This window comes from Balaenoptera borealis, assembly GCF_965194805.1.
Source record: "Balaenoptera borealis genome assembly, chromosome: 20".
NCBI classification, from domain to species: domain Eukaryota; kingdom Metazoa; phylum Chordata; class Mammalia; order Artiodactyla; family Balaenopteridae; genus Balaenoptera; species Balaenoptera borealis.
The window spans coordinates 2,457,422-2,475,304 of record NC_138879.1 but is presented as its reverse complement, the minus strand read 5'-3'; the positions used below and the strand labels follow the sequence as shown (position 1 = coordinate 2,475,304).

Here is a 17,883-nt window from a genome sequence, read left to right as displayed (position 1 = left end):
TTTTAGCACATAGAAAATAGTCCTTGTTTCATCTGGAGGATTCTGGTCTCTCAATACAGATGTTTCTTTCTTTTCTTTTCTCCTCCACCCCCTTCCCCTGCCACACAGACACACACGGAGCCTTTGCACTGATCCCCTCCCACCACCTAGGGGTCACAAAAGTACAGTAGACCTTCCCATCAGGAATCCTTTTAGCTGTTATTTCAAAATTATACATGGATATATGTCAAAATTAAGTTCTGGACTAAAAGAACATTTTAAAAGTTGATATTAAAATTGGAACACTTAAAAACTAATATTGATAATTATGTAAATGATGTGATTTAAGAAACGTTTATTGACACTTTACTTTCATAGGTGCAGAAGGTTTTACTGGATTTAGACATGCAGGCTATCAAAGATAATCAGGCTAAAAAGTTAAGTGGTGGTCAGAAAAGAAAACTGTCTGTAGGAATCGCTGTTCTTGGGAATCCAAAGGTAAGCAGATATTAGTGTCATTGATGAGATAATTTTAAATTATGTTGAATAAAAAGTGGTTGTAGAAAGATATACATACACACGTATAAATTTTAAACATACATAAAATACTGTACGTTATTATGGTTGTAATTATAGTAATAAGGTTTTAAAACTGAAGTCAGAAAGATATACAGCATCTTTAATTTAGTGGTCATCTCTCAGAAGGGGAATGGATAGGACTGACTTTCTTTATATCTGCAGTGTTTTATTTCTTTGAAAGAAGATCTGAAGTAAAATAACATTTGTTAAAGTTCAGTGGTGGCTATAAAAGTATTGTTATATTTATTATTCTCTTCAGTTTTCTATACATTTGTAATGGTTATAATAAAAATTTCAAAATAAGAACAAAATCAAACGAATAGTTCCGTTTTTCACTGTTCTGCTGATTTGATTTTTTTGTCTGTTTTGTGCTCTTCTCTGTCCGGCAGAAACAGAGAACCAGCTGGTCACTGCTTTGCACAGTGTTAGAAAGCTGCCAGGTGCACACCTGCAGCCAGGAGCCCCCTGGGTCCCCACCATCCTGCCACACGCCCTGCTGCTGTAGCTTGGGGAGGACTGTGGTTCAGGCTTTGTGTTAATTTATCTTCCTCCCAATCCCCACCACCATACTTTCAAAATTACAAATAGTCTTAAAACAAATTTCTTTGCCTGAGCTAATACAGAACATAATTCTCTAACAAGCAGTTGTTACATCTACAAAATTTAATTGTTCAGGTAAAAGCAAAATACTCAGTGTTTTGTTTTTTAGTTAGTCTATCTGATTGTTATTATACTTATGTCTTATACATTACAGACATTAGTATTTTAAAATTAAACCAAAGAAGGTATTCATATGCCAAACCGATAGTTTTTTAAATTTATGCTAACTCACGTATGAGTGGGAAACTCAGACCTAATACATTTCTGATTGGATAGGGTAACTTTAAGTGGGGAAGGTTTGCAGGGTCTGCATGAATTTTATATATTTTAGTTTTCCTGAGGATTCCCTGCCTTGCCCACCCCTTTGCACACAGGTACTGTTGCTGGACGAACCGACAGCTGGAATGGACCCTTGTTCTCGTCATATTGTTTGGAATCTTCTTAAATACAGAAAAGCTAATCGGGTGACAGTGTTTAGTACTCATTTCATGGATGAAGCTGACATTCTTGCTGGTGAGATTTTTACTTTATTTTTAAAGGTTAAGGTCATGGGGCCAAGTGGGAGATTAGACATAGAAATGCTAAATTCTGAGGAATAAATAAGGAAGCTGTGCGTTCCTCACAGAAAAAGGTATTACAGTTTTTTAAGCTTACATGTTTTTGTGTTGTGTTGGGCGGTCCCCCTGACCACCCCAGGTCCAATGATCCGCCTCGAAAGCTCACAGGACTCGGCACAGCCACACCCCGGGTGTGAGTTATGACAGTGAAACGGAAGGGGTTCAGGGCAGAGTCAGCAAAGGGCAAAGGCACATGGGACGAAGTCCGGGAGAAACAGGCAAGCTTCCAAGAGTCCCATCCGCACGGAGTCAGCCAGGGTGCGCTCCGTCTATCCAGCAGCGAGTTGTCCTCTCGCCCAGGGTTGTTCATTTTTGTTCTTGGGGCTGGCCGTGTGGTACCCTCTGCCTCACACGGGCCACCTGCCGGCCGCCCAGCAGGAAGCAGGTGTCAGCCATGACCTGCGTTGCCAGTGCAGCGCAGGTGCCGGGGGCCAGCCTTACCTGCTCAAAGCCGGGTCTCCAGACACGGGTCAGGAGCCAGCCTCGTACGAGGCCTGCCTAAGCTTAACGGCCTCAGGCCAGTGCTAAACACATTCACACACAGAAGAATCCAGGTTGAAACCAGCACATGACTTGAGTAGCTGTGACAAGGTCCAAGGCTCTGAGGTTCCCGAGCAACCTCTTTCTGTTCATAATACAATCTAATAAATTGGGCATGTCATTCATTTTCGCAGTAGTATCTTTGTTTAAAAAAAACCTAACGTTTTGTTTCTGTTGCTTTTTTGTCGTTTTTACATTTGGCTATTAAGGAAGTTGTGAAAGCGCTTCTGTTAGTAACCTTATAGGAAGAGTCTGAGACATTTGGAGCATATTAGGAAAGTAGACTGTAGACTTACACTGCCTGGGTGGAACCCCTGGCTTTGTCACTTAATAGCCACGTGAAACGTGGGCAAACTGTACACGTTCTTATTGCCTTCCTGTTCTCATCGAAAAAGCAGGTGATGATAATCTATACCTTCCTCATAAGGCCGTTGTGATAATTTAATGAGCTCATACACTGGTGTCTCATAGGATAATCCAGAAAATATAAATGCCAATTATTAATGCTGTTACTAACTCTGAAATTGAAATGCGTATCTCTTTTTGCAGATAGGAAAGCTGTCATATCACAAGGAATGTTAAAATGTGTTGGTTCTTCAATTTTTCTCAAAAGTAAATGGGGGATTGGCTACCGCCTGAGGTATCATTCATTCTTTATTGACTTGTTCCTTATTATATTCTTGACCTATTGTTACTATGTTTAAGGTTTGCCATGATGTGCTTTGGCCATTTTTTTATGGCACTAACTTTAACTTAAAGCATTAGAATTTACTTTTGGCTGTTGACTGAGTAATCATAAAAAATTATGGTTTTTGGTTTTCTCTAGCATGTACATTGACAGATGCTGTGCCACGGAATCTCTTTCTTCTCTGGTTAAACAACATATACCTGCAGCTACTTTATTACAACAGAATGACCAGCAGCTTGTGTATAGCTTGCCTTTCAAGGACATGGACAAATTTTCAGGTATTCCTTACTTTCCGTTTCTTGACTGCTGAACCAGGTTCTTGCATTGGGGATGAGTTTTCTTAATTTACTTGGTTTATTTTTCTATATAATATTTACGCGCTTGCAGGTCGCCAGAGTTAATATTCCGCTTCTGCTTTATTTTGCTTTTGAAAATCAGAAATGCTGTAAGCTAACATTTCTTTTTTTTATAAACGGCATGCAAGAAACTCCAACTAGTGTGTTAACTTACGTAAATAATTGTTTGTTTTATTGTCAAGAAAGAAAGAAATGGTTCCCTTTCTTTGTTCTGGGAGTAAGAATATAAATATACATATACACAACATATATACATATGTACACACACAAATGTGTATACACACACACACAGTTGTTTGTATAAGTCCTAAGCTCTTTTCCAGTTTCATGATTTCATAATGAATTACATTTTTATACGGTAAACCCTTGAATTATTTTATTTGTGACTTTAGTTTTCTGCTTTTTGATGAGGAACTCAAACTCAGTGTCCTTTATCTGTTGACGGATGACTTAATAAACAAAAGGATATTTCTTACTGTTGAAGATATGTTATGCAGAATTCCCATAGCATTCGTATAATTAGATAGAAATTTTCTATGCGGTTTTCTGCAGTTTCCTTTTGAGAATAAGGAATCATTAATTAACTGAATTGAAGTACATGTGTCAACGTAATGTACTCTGCCCATCATTCTGTCTATAAAATATTTCTTAGTTTTAATTTATATTATGATGCATGTCTAATAGATATATATCTCCCTAAACAAACATTCCTTGGGGTCCTTAGCAATTTCTAAGAATGTTGAAGGGGTCCTGAGACCAAACAGTTTGAGAACACTGTGCCAGCACAGTAAATTCAGTCATATACTATTTTAAAAGGACATTTTAGAATAATTCATGATAGTGTGCTTAATGACACAACGCTCTTTCATTTTTCTCCTTTAGGTTTATTTGCTGCTCTAGACACTCATTCAGGTTTGGGTGTTATTTCTTATGGTGTTTCCATGACGACTTTGGAAGATGTATTCTTAAAGCTAGAAGTTGAAGCGGAAATTGACCAAGCAGGTAAAAACAAAACTAACGGCACATTTTAGGCAATGAGCCAGACAGATAGTGATCAAGACAAATAATTGTAGAAGCATGTGGAATTTATATTTTGGGAAAGAAAGGGTAGAAATAAACAGGTAAATAGATATTTACAGAGAGTGATAGGAGTTATGAAGGAATTAGTGGGGCAGTCTCAGGAGGCAGATAGCTTAGATGGCATCTCAGGGGGGGACTGGGTTGGGATGATATTTAAAGTGAGGCCTGAATAGCAAGAAAAGTGAGATTTCATTGCAGAGCCTTCCAGATAAAGGGACTCGCTACTGCAGAGGTGTTGGCTGAGGGATGGGTTGGATGTTTCTGATGACAAAGAAAGGCCACCGTGGAGAGCCAAGGAGAGGGTAGCACGTAGTGAGCTCAGAGCTGGAGGCCAGGGGCCACATCATACTTAGTCTTTGAATGTGTTTAGTCTGGAAAAACATTTTGTTTGTTTTCTTAGTGTGATATGAAGCTACCAGAGAGTTTGAAAGCAAAGGGGTAACGTGATCTGATTTGCATTTTTAAAAACTGCATTCCGGTTGTTGAATGACGAGTGGATTTAAGGGACGTTTGGAAGCAGGAAGAGCAGTTAGGAAGCTATTGCAGTTCATCTTAGTTTGAACTAGGATGGCTGTGCAAATAGGGAAACATGAAGAGCTCGGGGTTCTCCTAGAGGCGCTGGTGGTGACTTGCTGATGGGCTAGCGTTAGGGGTTGAGGAAAGGGAGGGGTCAAGAATAGCGTCTTAAGCTTTTGGCCTGAGAACTGGAAATGGAATTGCCCTTTCCTGAGAAAGGGGGAGCAGCAGGTTTGTGGAAAGAAGGGCTCCAGGTGTGAATTTTGGTTACGCTGTTGAGAGGTTTAGTAGACATCCCAGTGGAGATGTTGCCTCTGGGCTGTTTGATTCACACACTTGGAGCTAAAGGAGGGCGTTGGGCTCAAGATACAAACGCTGGATCCGCCTGTGTTCCGATGGCCCCGTGGGACTGGATGAGGTGCTTCGGTGGCGAGCGCAGACGCAGTGGAGGGAAGCCCCGAGGGTGAGCAGTGAAGGGCCAGGGAGGGCTGACCGGGAAGGCACCAGTAGCGCTCCTTCTGTCTTCACGAAAGGAGATGCGGGAGCTGGGGCAGCGTGGTGTTTGAGGGCAGTTCTCTGCTGACTGCTGTGAAGAGGAAGATGGCGGCAGAAAAGGGGGGTTTGGTAGCTTAGAAGACGGGGAATGTGGAAGGGTGGGAGCCGGTCATGACCTTGACACGAGTGATTTCAGTGGTGCGGTCGAGATCCGTGCGGTTTAAGCTGAGAATAGGTTGAAGGGTAGCGAGACTGGTGTGGTGCTGGGTCCTGAGAGTGAAGGAAAAGGGACGTTTCTCTCAAACGTGGAGGAAGAAAGGCGAGTTTACGGTGAGGATGTAGGGGGCGGATTGCAGCTAGAGAAGAAAAGTTTACGTGAAAATGTTGGATCACCTGGAGCGATAGCAAGATCTTAAATTTGTGCATCCGTCAGTTTGATGAAACTGAGTAGAGACAAAGGTATGGGAATGGAAGAAGTAAAGGGAGCTAGAGGTCAGGATGTAGAATGCATTAACAGTGAGTATGTCTGTAATACTGAGGATGGTGGAGAGAAGTGGGCGGAGAAGATGCTTGTGTGCGTGGTGCTCAGTACTTTCAGGCATACGAAGTAGTTTCTGGAAACGTCTGGGAAGTGGGAATAAAAGTGAGAAGGGCGAGCTCTGTTCAGGTATTATTCACTTTCTCTACAGTACCTTTAAGCCCATTATGCAAAATAAATTTACCTCTAACGTCAGCTTGCTTTCAGTTTGGTCGATTTTAATTGTTTTATTTTTTAAAGATTAGTATATATCAGATTCTGTAGAAGGCCAGTTGGAGCTCTCTGAATACTATGATTGTGATATGCAGTATTTCAGGACCTGCTTTTAGTTTGATTAGTCGCTGTGTCAGGGGAAGACAGGGACTGGACTTGGCCATCTACTGAGTCATCCGTTCAGACTGTTGAGCTGGTAAGATGCCAAGACAGCCAGGTTGACCTTAAATATTATTTTATACATTATTCTGCTCCACTCTTAAAATTTTTAATGTTTACTCATTTCTTAAACTTAGCCTAAGTCCTTCTTCATACCGAAACCAGTTTTCATCTCTTTTTATTATTTTTCATCTCTTTTAAGTTGAATCACTGTTGTGAAAATAACATATCTTGATTTCTATCCCCATCCAGTAGTTTTGTCAGGTTTTGGTCTAATGGAATCAATCATATAGCATGTCTCTTTTGCTTATATTTATTCTGGTTTCTTTTACTTAATGTAATGTTTGTAAGATCAAGCTACTATGGTTATACAATAGTTTGTTCACGTTCATTGTTTTACACTATTCTATTACAGGAATATTTCATGACTTATTTATTCTTCACCTGTTGATAGACATTTGGGTTCTTTCCAGCATGTGGCTATTGGATAGGGTACTAGCTAAGGATATTCTTGTACATGTGTTTCAGTGAGCCTCTGTACATAATTCTGTTGGATTTATACCTGAGAGAGAATGTCCTGGGTCATAAGCTGTGCACATGTTCAGTTTTAATAATATTGCCAAAGTATATGACTGTCCCCTTTGTCCTGTATCACTGCCAGGTGTGTGCTACTTTGAAATTTACATGCTTCAGAAAGGTTTTCATCTTCTTAAGGAATATAACATAAGTTTCTATCGTTTTGTTTTGGCAAATAGATTATAGTGTATTTACTCAGCAGCCACCAGAGGAAGAATTGCATTCAAAACCCTTTGATGAAATGGAGCAGAGCTTGCTTATTCTTTCTGAAACCAAGCCTTCTCTGGTGAACACCATGAGTGTTTGGAAACAGCAGGTGTTTAAAATCGCGAAGTTTCACTTCCTTACCTTGAAACGTGAAAGCAAATCAGTGAGATCAGTGTAAGTATAATCGCTCTTCCGTCTATGAGTTGTTTTTTTAAGGATACAAACTGGATTTACCATCTTAGTCTTTAAAATGTAGACATATGTAAATAATCTATGTAGTTTTGAAAGATTAAAACGGTAATTTCACAATGTCAGAGAAAAAAAATTATACCTCTAGTAATTTCATTGACTATCATGAGAGCCTTAACTCTTTTTTAAAACCAGCATTTTTTTTTTGTCTCATCTATAAAATGAGGGAGTGACAAATAATTTTCTCTAATTGTGTAATTTTTGAATTACTGTCATTGTATTTAAATTTTATTTTGCATTTACATTTTTCACAATTGTTTTGCCTCTATTACTAATATTTATGACCATTTTTTTGGTAAACAGCAGGAAGAATAAGTTTTATCCTTATTTATCAGGTGAAGAAACGGAAATATTAAAAAGGGCTTATAACTGGTAGAACTGGGATCAAAATGACGTCTTTTCCACTTAGCCGTGTCTCTCTCACTTAGGTTCCCACGGGCTGCTAGACGTTGAATTACTTAGAAGTAACGTTAAGTACTTTTATACACCACGCTGTCTTGTTAGATCCAAAATGGCGGTAGAAATAAAACTTAATAATCAAGAATAAGAGTTTTGTTATATGTTTGAAATATGCTGAATTCATTTGCTTTTTGCCCGGACTTATTCAATATCAAAGAAATGTCAATCACATAATCTGATTTATTCCTGTGTCAGCATTAGTGAGAGAAAAACCTTTGTTTAAATCAGCATGTGTCCGTTTATTTAATTGAATACTACTCTCATAAAATACTCCCTGATAAACAGTAAAAGAATCTCGGCTCCGGCTGCCATAACAAAGTGACAAAGACTGGGTGGCTTGAACGGCAGAAGTTTATTTTCCCACAGTTCCCGAGACTGGGAGTGAGGTCAGGGTCCACGTGGTCGGGTTCTGTTGAGGACTTTTCCTGGCTTGCAGCTGGGCACCCCCCTCGCTGTGTGAGCACACAGGGAAAGAGCCAGAGAGCAAGCTCTCTGGTGCCTCTTCTTCTAAGGGCACCAATCCCATCATGAGGCCATGCCCTCGTGACCCCATCTGACCCTGATGACCTCCCGGAGGACTCATCTTCAGATGCCATTGCTTTGGGGGTTAGGGCTCCTGCGTATAAATTTGGGAGGAGGGTGACAGACATTCAGCCTACCACAAGAAGTGTTCCATGGTCAAATCTGTATTGACCATGCATGTAGAAAATATTGTAACTTACATTTCCTCTCTTAAAGATTTGTCCATTAGCATAGAAAAACACATGAGCCTCTCTATGGTAAAGAAATTATTTCAACTTTGTTTAACTTGGAGTTTCCAAATATTTTTTAATCACGAATTTTGTTTTTAACCTAAAACACCCATTAACTTATAATGGAACTAGAGTTCAGCGCAGTATAGGTCTGCTTACAATTTAAGAATGACTTAAAATTATAGGGTTTCTGAAAATTATAAAATGCTGATGTGTGATAACCTAAGCTCTCTCTACCCACTGTTGTGACACCTGTCACACACACTGTAGAGATATTTTGCAGGCTGAGATGAAAAGTTACCTGTCTCTCAGGTGGAAGGGCATTTTGAGTGGGTAGTAGAATTACATGCTGGGCCAGCGGCACACGATGGTCCTTATCACTCACTGTAGAGGAGAAATGGAAATTGATGTGGTTAGGATGACATTTCAAAGATACGAGTTATCCTCAGTTTTCACTGTATTTTTATTTTCTTCACTGCATCTAAAATATTTTTGTATCAGATATTTTCTAAAATATTTGGAGAGTACATAGGATAGAGGTAGGGCAGGGAATAGTTCCTTCAGGAGAATAGAGATATAAATGTGATACAATGTCTATTTTGTTTTTAAGTTATAACTACAGGTTTACATGCCCTATAACAATTTCAGGGTGGCTCTGATCTAAAATATACTTTTATAACTTTTAATTTTATCATTGAATATTGGCTTTCTTTCCAATATTGTCATGAGACCATTTTGGAGAGTAGAATTTGTACTCCCAGGTGCGAATTTTTCAAGCTTTTTTTTTTTTTTTTAATGAGTACCTTTTAACTGTCATGTGAAGGAAGATTGTTTTGTAGATTTACATATTAATGTGCCTTGAACTGTGTATTTTTTTCCTTTCAGGTTGCTTCTGCTTTTAATTTTTTTCTCAGTTCAGATTTTTATGTTTTTGGTGCATCACTCTTTTAAAAATGCTGTTGTTCCTATCAAACTTGCTCCAGACTTATACTTCCTAAAACCTGGAGATAAACCTGATAAATACAGAACAAGTCTGCTTCTTCAAAATTCTACCGGTGAGAGTATGTGCAGGTTTGTGAATGTGTGTTGGTGGGGCCTGGGGTGAGGGGTAGATATAGGTCAGAGATTTGGATTTTAGAAATATATAAATGGGAAAGGCGTGGTCTGCGTGCATGAACCTAAATTAAGTAAAACTCCTCACTGATGCTGAGTAATATATTACAGAAATGAAATTTTGGTTTAAGTGTAGATGACAGTTTTAAAAATGTTCTGATTTATACTGTTTATAATCATAAAATTTCCTTTTTTAAGAGTAGCAACATTATTCTCAGAGCAGCATGTTTCATCTCAAAGTTTATGATGCGCAAAATAAACTTCAGAAGTTGAAAAACCCTCTTTAGAAAGAGTTACGGCATGTAATAGTTATGCAGTTATATATCTAAATAGAAGTGTTTGAACAATTTTTAAGGACTATCTGAAAAACTAGAACTAAGGACGATTGTCTTAGAAATCTCTATGATCACATACATTAAATTTGTAATGGATATTTTTGGACTTGCTATTGATTCTTTTTATTACATAATTACATCAAATATGAAAGAAATTTTAAGACATACGGCTTTGCACAAACCTCAGAATAAATTTTTAAAAACCTGATATAGGACTTTGATTTTCAAAATATTAAAACCTAATTCAGAATTTGACGTGAATTAGATGTTTCTACACCGTCTCCCATCTGTGTGGATAGTTTATAGTCCCAAGGTTCTTGAAGAGGAAAGTGAGCTAACTCTGTAGTTTACAGTAAAACAGAAGCAGCTTCATTTGCTTATCTTGCTGAAATATGTTGGAAAGTTGCATTTCGTTTACCCTTTCTACACGCACAAATTCTTTGGAGTTTAACATTTCCCAGCACTTCACCTGTATTCTAGTATCTTTCCTTTTTGATTCACTATTAACTGAAAAGCTTTGCCCGGTGTTAAAATAATAGTCATAGTTAGGGACAGTTACAGATGGCCGTTACAATCATCACTCTTCAATTCTAGCTCTCTGTTTGTGATGTAACCTTTATTCTTTTGGAGGAAGAAGGTATTTAGTGATAGAAAGCACTCTTGAATAGAAAATGTTATGCTTCGCAATTTATTGCTCCCATTAGAATTCTTATTTTGGTTTTAATATACATTTCACATTGCTGAAAGACAGTACTACGTGGAGCCTTACACTCTGATATTGTGACTTTTTTTGTGTGTTTGGGGAATTGTACATTATCTCAAGTATTTCTGGTTGGCGTTCACTCTCACTGATCTGCAGAAATTATAGTATTTTCAAAGTTTTGTCCCATCTGTTAATTTTAAGTATTTCTAGAGTTGCTTACATCCGTCTGTCTTTCTATCTATCTATCTATCTCACATTTTCCTAGACCTTGTTGTTGGTCCTAAAGGCACATTTCCTTTAGGGTTCACTGGTCTCTGTGTGTATATATTGGTTGGTGTCTTATCCTCCTGGCAAAGCTTTCTGTTATCACAGGTGATACAGTTCCTTCAGTTATAATAGAGCCCTCTTCTCGAGAGGACAGAGCCTCTCTGGCATCTGGAAGTGAGAGATCAGTTAAGGCACTAGGTTGGGAGTAGATGTCTTATCACTAAAAGCACCGTTCTCTCTGACATTCACGTTTGTTGCTGAGTCTGAGCCACCGGCCATGCTACTCAGTTACTGCCAGTGTTTTCCTTTGTTTGGTTTTGATTTCTCTCAAAGCCACCCTTGTCCGTCCTTGAATCCTGGCGTTTGTGATGACGGACCGAGAACTGTTTCCACTCATCAGGCACGTTGGTATAGATTTAGACCTCGGACAGGATTCAGAATCTCCCCCTTGGCTCCAGGCTATTTAGAGAATATAGATGGAGACCTGGTTATGGGTTTTACTATTTTAAAGTGGTAACGCAGTTGACATTTATGCAATTTGTCTGTTCAGAGCATGCAGCAGTCCTCCAGGGAGTGATGCCACCTAACTCCTCACCCTGGCTCCTCCCTCTCTGAGCGTGGCAGGTTACCTTGTAGCATAAAACTGCCAGGTAGGTTTTTACTCTCACCGTTGAACCAGATCGCACATATTATAGGTAAACTCTGAATGCGGGTAGTATCAGTAGCAGCAGCGGCAGCTGAAATGGCGCAGTTGCTGTGTGTCAGGCTCTGTTCTGAGGTCTGCGCGTCTGGACCTGGATTTGAATCCATGCTGACTGGTCCCAGAGCCAATGTTCTTAATCATGTCTTAGCTAATGGAGAGAAAATACTTCTTCAAAAACAGAGCTCTAAGTGTTACTAAAAGCCTGTGTCTGTTTCTCATTTAAACTGATTCTTTGTTATTTGCTTATCTTCTAATACCAGACTCAGATATCAGTGATCTTCTTAGCTTTTTCACCAACCAGAACATAATGGTGACAATGTTTAATGACAGTGACTACGTGTCTGCCGCTCCACACAGCGCAGCTTTAAATGTGATGCAGTCAGAAAAGGTAAGAGTAGTGTGTGGGATTAAGATATTTCCTCTAAAATCAATCATTTGCTGATTTGACCTTATTAGTTGGCAATTAAAATTTACATTTGGAAATAGCTGGCTGTGTTTACTTAGGATATATTTTATGCCCTGATGGAGGACCAATAAATAAAGCTCTGAAGAATTTAATTCTTTTTATGTTATTTTTTTGTTTAAAATATCAAAATATCTAGATTCCAAACCAGGTTATTTTTATCTATCATTGAGTATTATTTCTATGATTTGTTGAACCAGTTTTCAGTACAGTGAGAGTTAACTTAGCTGGTGAGAAAGGCTTGGTACATAGCAATCATATATTCATTTATATTTATGTATACTATATAATAACTATTTTTTTGAATTGTAGGACTATGTTTTTACTGCTGTTTTCAACAGTACTATGGTTTATTCTTTACCTGTATTGATGAATATCATTAGTAACTACTATCTTTATCATTCAAATGTGACTGAAAGCATCCAGGTCTGGAATACCCCATTCGTTCAAGTAAGCAAACTTAAAAATATTTATGCGTGTGTGCGTGTGTGCATAAAATAACTATTAAAAGCCAAGTGATAATAACAGATGAAATCTGTAGAAGTTCATCTTGTGACATCTCCTAGTCTTAAAACTTGAGCTGGGGATGGTTCACATCCTGGGTTTAGGAGTCTCTAGTATGAGTTTGCTTCATGGTCAAGGAGGTTCTGTCTTGGTACTGATATTTTTGTAAAGCATGAGTAGTTTTTATATTAGTCAGAGAAGAAAAATTTAGATAATTAAAAATGAATATTGTTCATCTGAAATCTAGATGCTGGGTATTGAACCTTGAGAAGTCACCCAGTCATTTTTCCTCTAGGCCAGACAGTTGGATTATAGATATGAAAAGCCACTTAAGTCTCCAGGAAAATAGTCAACATTTTTCTCTGAATACTAGTGTTGTTTTTCATATGTTGAAAAATAAATGGACAAATATCTTTCGGTAATAGCATTTTCTGCTTTCCGTTGCCATACTGTTTTTCAAAAGCTTTACTGAGATGTACTTCAAACACCATCTGATTCACCCATATGAATGTACAATTCAGTGGTTTTTATTATGTTCATAGAGTTTTGCAACTCTGTTAAAAAACGTGACATACTCTATCACTCTTGCTTTTGTGAGGCATCGTATTTCTTACATTTTGGGGGTAAAGCGGTACATAGTAGTAGTATCATTCACCAATTTTGAGAATATAGGCAGAAGAGAGATTTTGGCTTTGTTTTGGTGGAATGGAGATATTGATTTCAGCTTTGGGCCTGTGGAGGGATTGGTTATCCTGGTGGCATTTGAAGGTATGAATCTGGAGAGATTTCTGGGCAGGAAATAAATATTTGTGAGTCAGCAGTGCATAGGTGATATAGAAATCATCATCGAAGTTGTAGATCATCCCTGTGATTTTTGTTGCTGTTGTTGTGAAATATTTCAATCCTACAGAAAATAAACAACTGTGTATCTAGTAGCCACATATTTCAAATGTTAGTATCTTATTTTTTCTTATTTATTAAAACGTTACAGACACAGGTGAAACCTCCAGTGCACCCCTGCCCAGTCTTGTCTTCTTTCCTCCTTCTTTCCTCCACAGTTCAAAATGTTTAATTCCCGTGCATGTCCTTATGATGTTACCACATTTGTGTGTATCTGTAACTATTAGAAAAGATCTTGCTTCTTAACATTTTCCATCAAACACTGACATACAACCATACCGTTGTTTAAAACCAGAGGGAAAGAGTGAGACTTTTTAAAGTTCCCTATTCACAGATATAATCTTGTTCACGTTCCACATTTTTTCCCCTTCGATGATGAGATTCTGTGTAATTGAGTCCAACTGGCATCTCATTAATCTCCACTTCTTGTGCTACTCAGCTTACACATTGGTTGGCTCTGTCTGGGTCTTCCACTGTAAGGTACCGGAGTTTGGGACAAATTCTGCAACGTCACGTGGCATGAATTAAGGAACTGACTTTATTGCTAGAAACTCGGGAGGCCGGGGCCGACAGGACGCAGCCTCTCTCCACATCATCCCGTGGCACTGAGCGTGGTTCTGGGTAGCTTGCATCTAGGGCACCGGCGGTTTACGAGGTTGTCTGGAGACGTTTGCTGTGTCCGCACCTGGAGCCACAGGCTGTCGGAGTCACAGTTCCCCCTGCGGGGAGTAAGAAGCTCCTGGTTCCGTAGGAAGCCGAGCTGGGGGGTGACTTCTCCCAGGGGAGGAAAGGAGGGTCCCCGGGCCCCAGCCGGCTCATAGCGCAGTGCAGGCCCCGGGGACGGCATCACGGTCGTCCTGAGGGGGTCACGTTCGTTGCGTAGAACCGCTGGTAGACGGGTTAACTGCGCTTCACTACAGTATTGTTTTTAACTAAATGGTGAACCTTAATTACTGTGCTGTATTGTTCTGTGTACTTCCGTACGAAAATGGAAGGACGATAATTTGCTCAGGATCCTATAGCTGTTTAATGTGTCAAATTGGTACTATAGCCCGCTGTGTTAACTCTGCCGCCTGTTGCTTCATGTAGACTGTTGTCTAGGGTAGGTATCCTAACATGTTTCTTCAGAGGTTTTGATAGTCTTTTAGAAAGTAATAACGTGATATAAAGCTATTCTCACTTCTATTTCTTATTCTGTGGTTGTCTTTCAGGAAATTACAGACATAGTTTTTAAAATTGAGCTGTATTTTCAAGCAGCTTTACTTGGGGTTATTGTTACCGCGATGCCACCTTACTTTGCCATGGAGAATGCAGAGAATCATAAGGTAATGAATGACTCAGTTAAAAAATTACAGGTGCAGTTGACTAATAAGAAATCTTAGACAAAAAAATTAACCTACCTTGTGTGAGTGCAAGACTTCTGTGCAATTATTATTTCAAGAATAAGTAAATGGAGTATAAATACATTTATTACGGTAATAGTAATAACCCTCACTTATTTGAGTGCTCGTCATGTGCTTTAAAAGTTTTATTGCTGGGTCGTATTCCATGGTGTGGAGCTGGATTGTTTCCAGTTTTAACTATTATGAACTAAGATGCTATTCACATTTTGTGTGAATGTAAGTTTTCATTTCTCTGGGATAAATGCCCGAGAGTATACTTGCTGTGTCGTATGGTGATTGCATGTTTAGTTTTATAAGAAATTGTTGATCTGTTTTTCAGGGTGGGTAAACCATTTTGCTTTCCTACCAGCAATGTGTGAATGACAAAAGCATGGATTATCCAAAATCATTTCATTTGACATGGTCTATGTTTTTATACTTATATTGAAATTTATATTTTCCTTCTTCTAATTCATTGAACACGAAAGTTGTCCATTTTTAAAATCATTTCTCTTCTTTGTCTTAACTAATATTTATAGCCCACTCTTCTCTTACCTTCTCTATGGCTAGCTCTTTCTTATAACACATTCAATTATTATGAACAGATGTTTCATAGATGACAAAAATCAACTGAATAAGATTGTTAGGTATTTGGATTTATGAAAGATTCTTAAAATTTCAAATTAAATAACGAGAGGGTTAGGAAAACAATGATCATTTAAGTTTACTGTTTGTACACTTGCAAATGCTATTCCCTTGTGGTAATAAGAAACAGCTAACATTTTTTATACACAGGAGTGTGTAAAAGGCTTTCAAATGCATCACCAGTGCTTAAGCTGAAAGCCCTGTGTAAATCAGCGGGTACTTGGCCATTTATTAGTGTTTTCATGAAAGGTCAGTATTTAAAAGTGAGAATCCTTTTTCTTAAACCTATTTTTCTCTCTATTTCCACAGAATTTCAAAAGCAGTTATGTTTTGGCTGCTTACTGTTTGCACAGCTATAACCCCCATGACACCTTTTACTTTATTTTAGTTTTGTGTTTCTTAGCTGCACTGCTGTATCCTGATGCTGAAAAATTTTGTTGAAATGTTTACACCTCAGAAATAATGAGCCAGATTACAGGCTAGATGGAATTTATATTTAGCTGTAGGAGGGCTTTTATTACCTGTTGACAGAATGTGACCTTTTTTGTTGATGTAAAATTAAGAGTTCTACAACCATTTGCTAGAGTTTTTCGTTTGCAAGATGTTTAAAATTACAATCGATTTTTGCTTTTTTTTTTTTAGATCAAAGCTTACACTCAACTTAAACTTTCGGGTCTTCTGCCTTCTGCATACTGGATTGGACAGGCTCTTGTTGACGTCCCCTTATTCTCTGTGGTTCTTACTTTGATGTTAGGCAGTTTATTTTCATTTCATTATGGATTATATTTTTATGCTGTCAAGTTCCTTTCTGTGGTAAGTTAACATCAGTTGTATTCATGCTATTTATAAATAAAATGTTATTTTAAAAAGCTAGATCTTTATAAATGTGGTAATTGTCTGATTGAGTAATTGTGATGTTCCAGAAAACAGAACCGACATCTATCTAATTTTTGTATACGATACCTATAATCAGTGCAGTTTATATTGCCCTAAGTGATTTTTAAAAACAATAACTTTACCATTATGAAATTATTCGTTGAAACTGAGGTGGTCTTTCATGTAGACTGCCTACTTGTATGTAATCAGGAATACTTAAACAGTCCTTCCTTTAAATGTCTTCTTTGTCTCTGTGCCTGAAAATAATTTCACAAAGAAGAAGCTCTTTTATTCCATAATTTAAAGTATGGCTTAAAATACTAAGGAAGAGTGTGATTTGCATTCATATTCGTATGTCGATGACTGACACTAGATCCTTTCCTATGAATTATATTAGAAAAAAGCAAAAACAGAGCTTGGTAGGTTGGGGTTGCTGAAAGTCAGCTTAGGAGCTTTGCCAGAGGCCATCCTGACCTTACAGATTAATTTCCACCTTATAACTTAATAAATGTTTTTCTTAAAAATTTACAAAGTGCATTAAGTGCTGTACAGTAAAATAGAAGCTAATAGTTGATGGAGATTGATAAAGCCGTAACCAGCTATGCTTGCTTTTCATAATAAAATGGTAAGAGACAGTATTTTACTTGGCATAAAAAAAGAGCTTCAAATAGTATTTAGTTTAAATGGCTTATTCAAGATTGTGTTAGCAGTTAAAAACATGAGTTTTATTGATTTAGGAGTAACTCCTCAAGGAACTACAGTTTCCGTGTTTTTGGAGCGATCTGTTGAGCAATAAAACTTGAAGAATAATTATTCCCTAATGATTTAGTGTGACTGGTATTTCACATCATATGGACGGTTAGCTACTCATATTTTTACATAAAAACACACATTTCTGTCTTGCAGGTTTTTTGCCTTATTGGATATGTTCCATCAGTTATTCTGTTTACCTATATTACTTCTTTCACTTTTAAAAAAATTGTAAATACCAAAGAATTTTGGTCATTTATCTATTCTGTGGTAAGTCACATTTTATATTATTTCGTCTCAGCTTTTCCTAGCCCGTTATTTGCAAGTCATGGACTCTTTTCATGATTATACTGAAAGGGTTGCTGTGTCGTTTCCGAGTGCAGAGCTTAGCTAGCTAGCAGCATCTGTTAGCGCGTGTGCGCGTCTTCAGCCCCGTCCACTCCACGAAGGGATGATACTTTGTTGCATTTAACAACTAGCATGACAAGGATGCCAGCTACGAAAAACTGGTGTCGGCGCTCTGACACTTTCTGGCTGAGTATCTGCTGTGGTTCCAGGTTTTATTAGAAGATTAAAGACACAGTTAATGCTGAGGCACCCAGTAAGTTTGGTTGAAATTGCTAAACATCTTTTCACTTG

General features: G+C 38.2%; 1 protein-coding gene across 9 annotated transcripts in view; it reads left to right on the top strand.

Annotated features, from left to right (window-relative positions):
- The window catches only part of ABCA5 (ATP binding cassette subfamily A member 5), a 62,161-nt gene that overhangs the window by 28,790 nt on the left and 15,488 nt on the right, over positions 1-17,883 (top strand). For all 9 annotated transcript variants that reach the window (XR_014238123.1, XM_082370400.1, XM_082370401.1 and 6 more), the window contains 12 exons: positions 358-477; positions 1,533-1,671; positions 2,865-2,955; positions 3,142-3,281; positions 4,242-4,361; positions 7,116-7,317; positions 9,489-9,658; positions 11,985-12,112; positions 12,500-12,637; positions 14,803-14,916; positions 16,261-16,431; positions 17,401-17,514. Coding sequence is in view for 8 of the 9 variants with exons in the window: in XM_082370400.1 (XP_082226526.1) it covers positions 358-477; positions 1,533-1,671; positions 2,865-2,955; positions 3,142-3,281; positions 4,242-4,361; positions 7,116-7,317; positions 9,489-9,658; positions 11,985-12,112; positions 12,500-12,637; positions 14,803-14,916; positions 16,261-16,431; positions 17,401-17,514 (1,647 nt within the window). In the remaining variant the exon portion in view is untranslated. The remainder of the gene's footprint in view (positions 1-357; positions 478-1,532; positions 1,672-2,864; positions 2,956-3,141; positions 3,282-4,241; positions 4,362-7,115; positions 7,318-9,488; positions 9,659-11,984; positions 12,113-12,499; positions 12,638-14,802; positions 14,917-16,260; positions 16,432-17,400; positions 17,515-17,883) is intronic.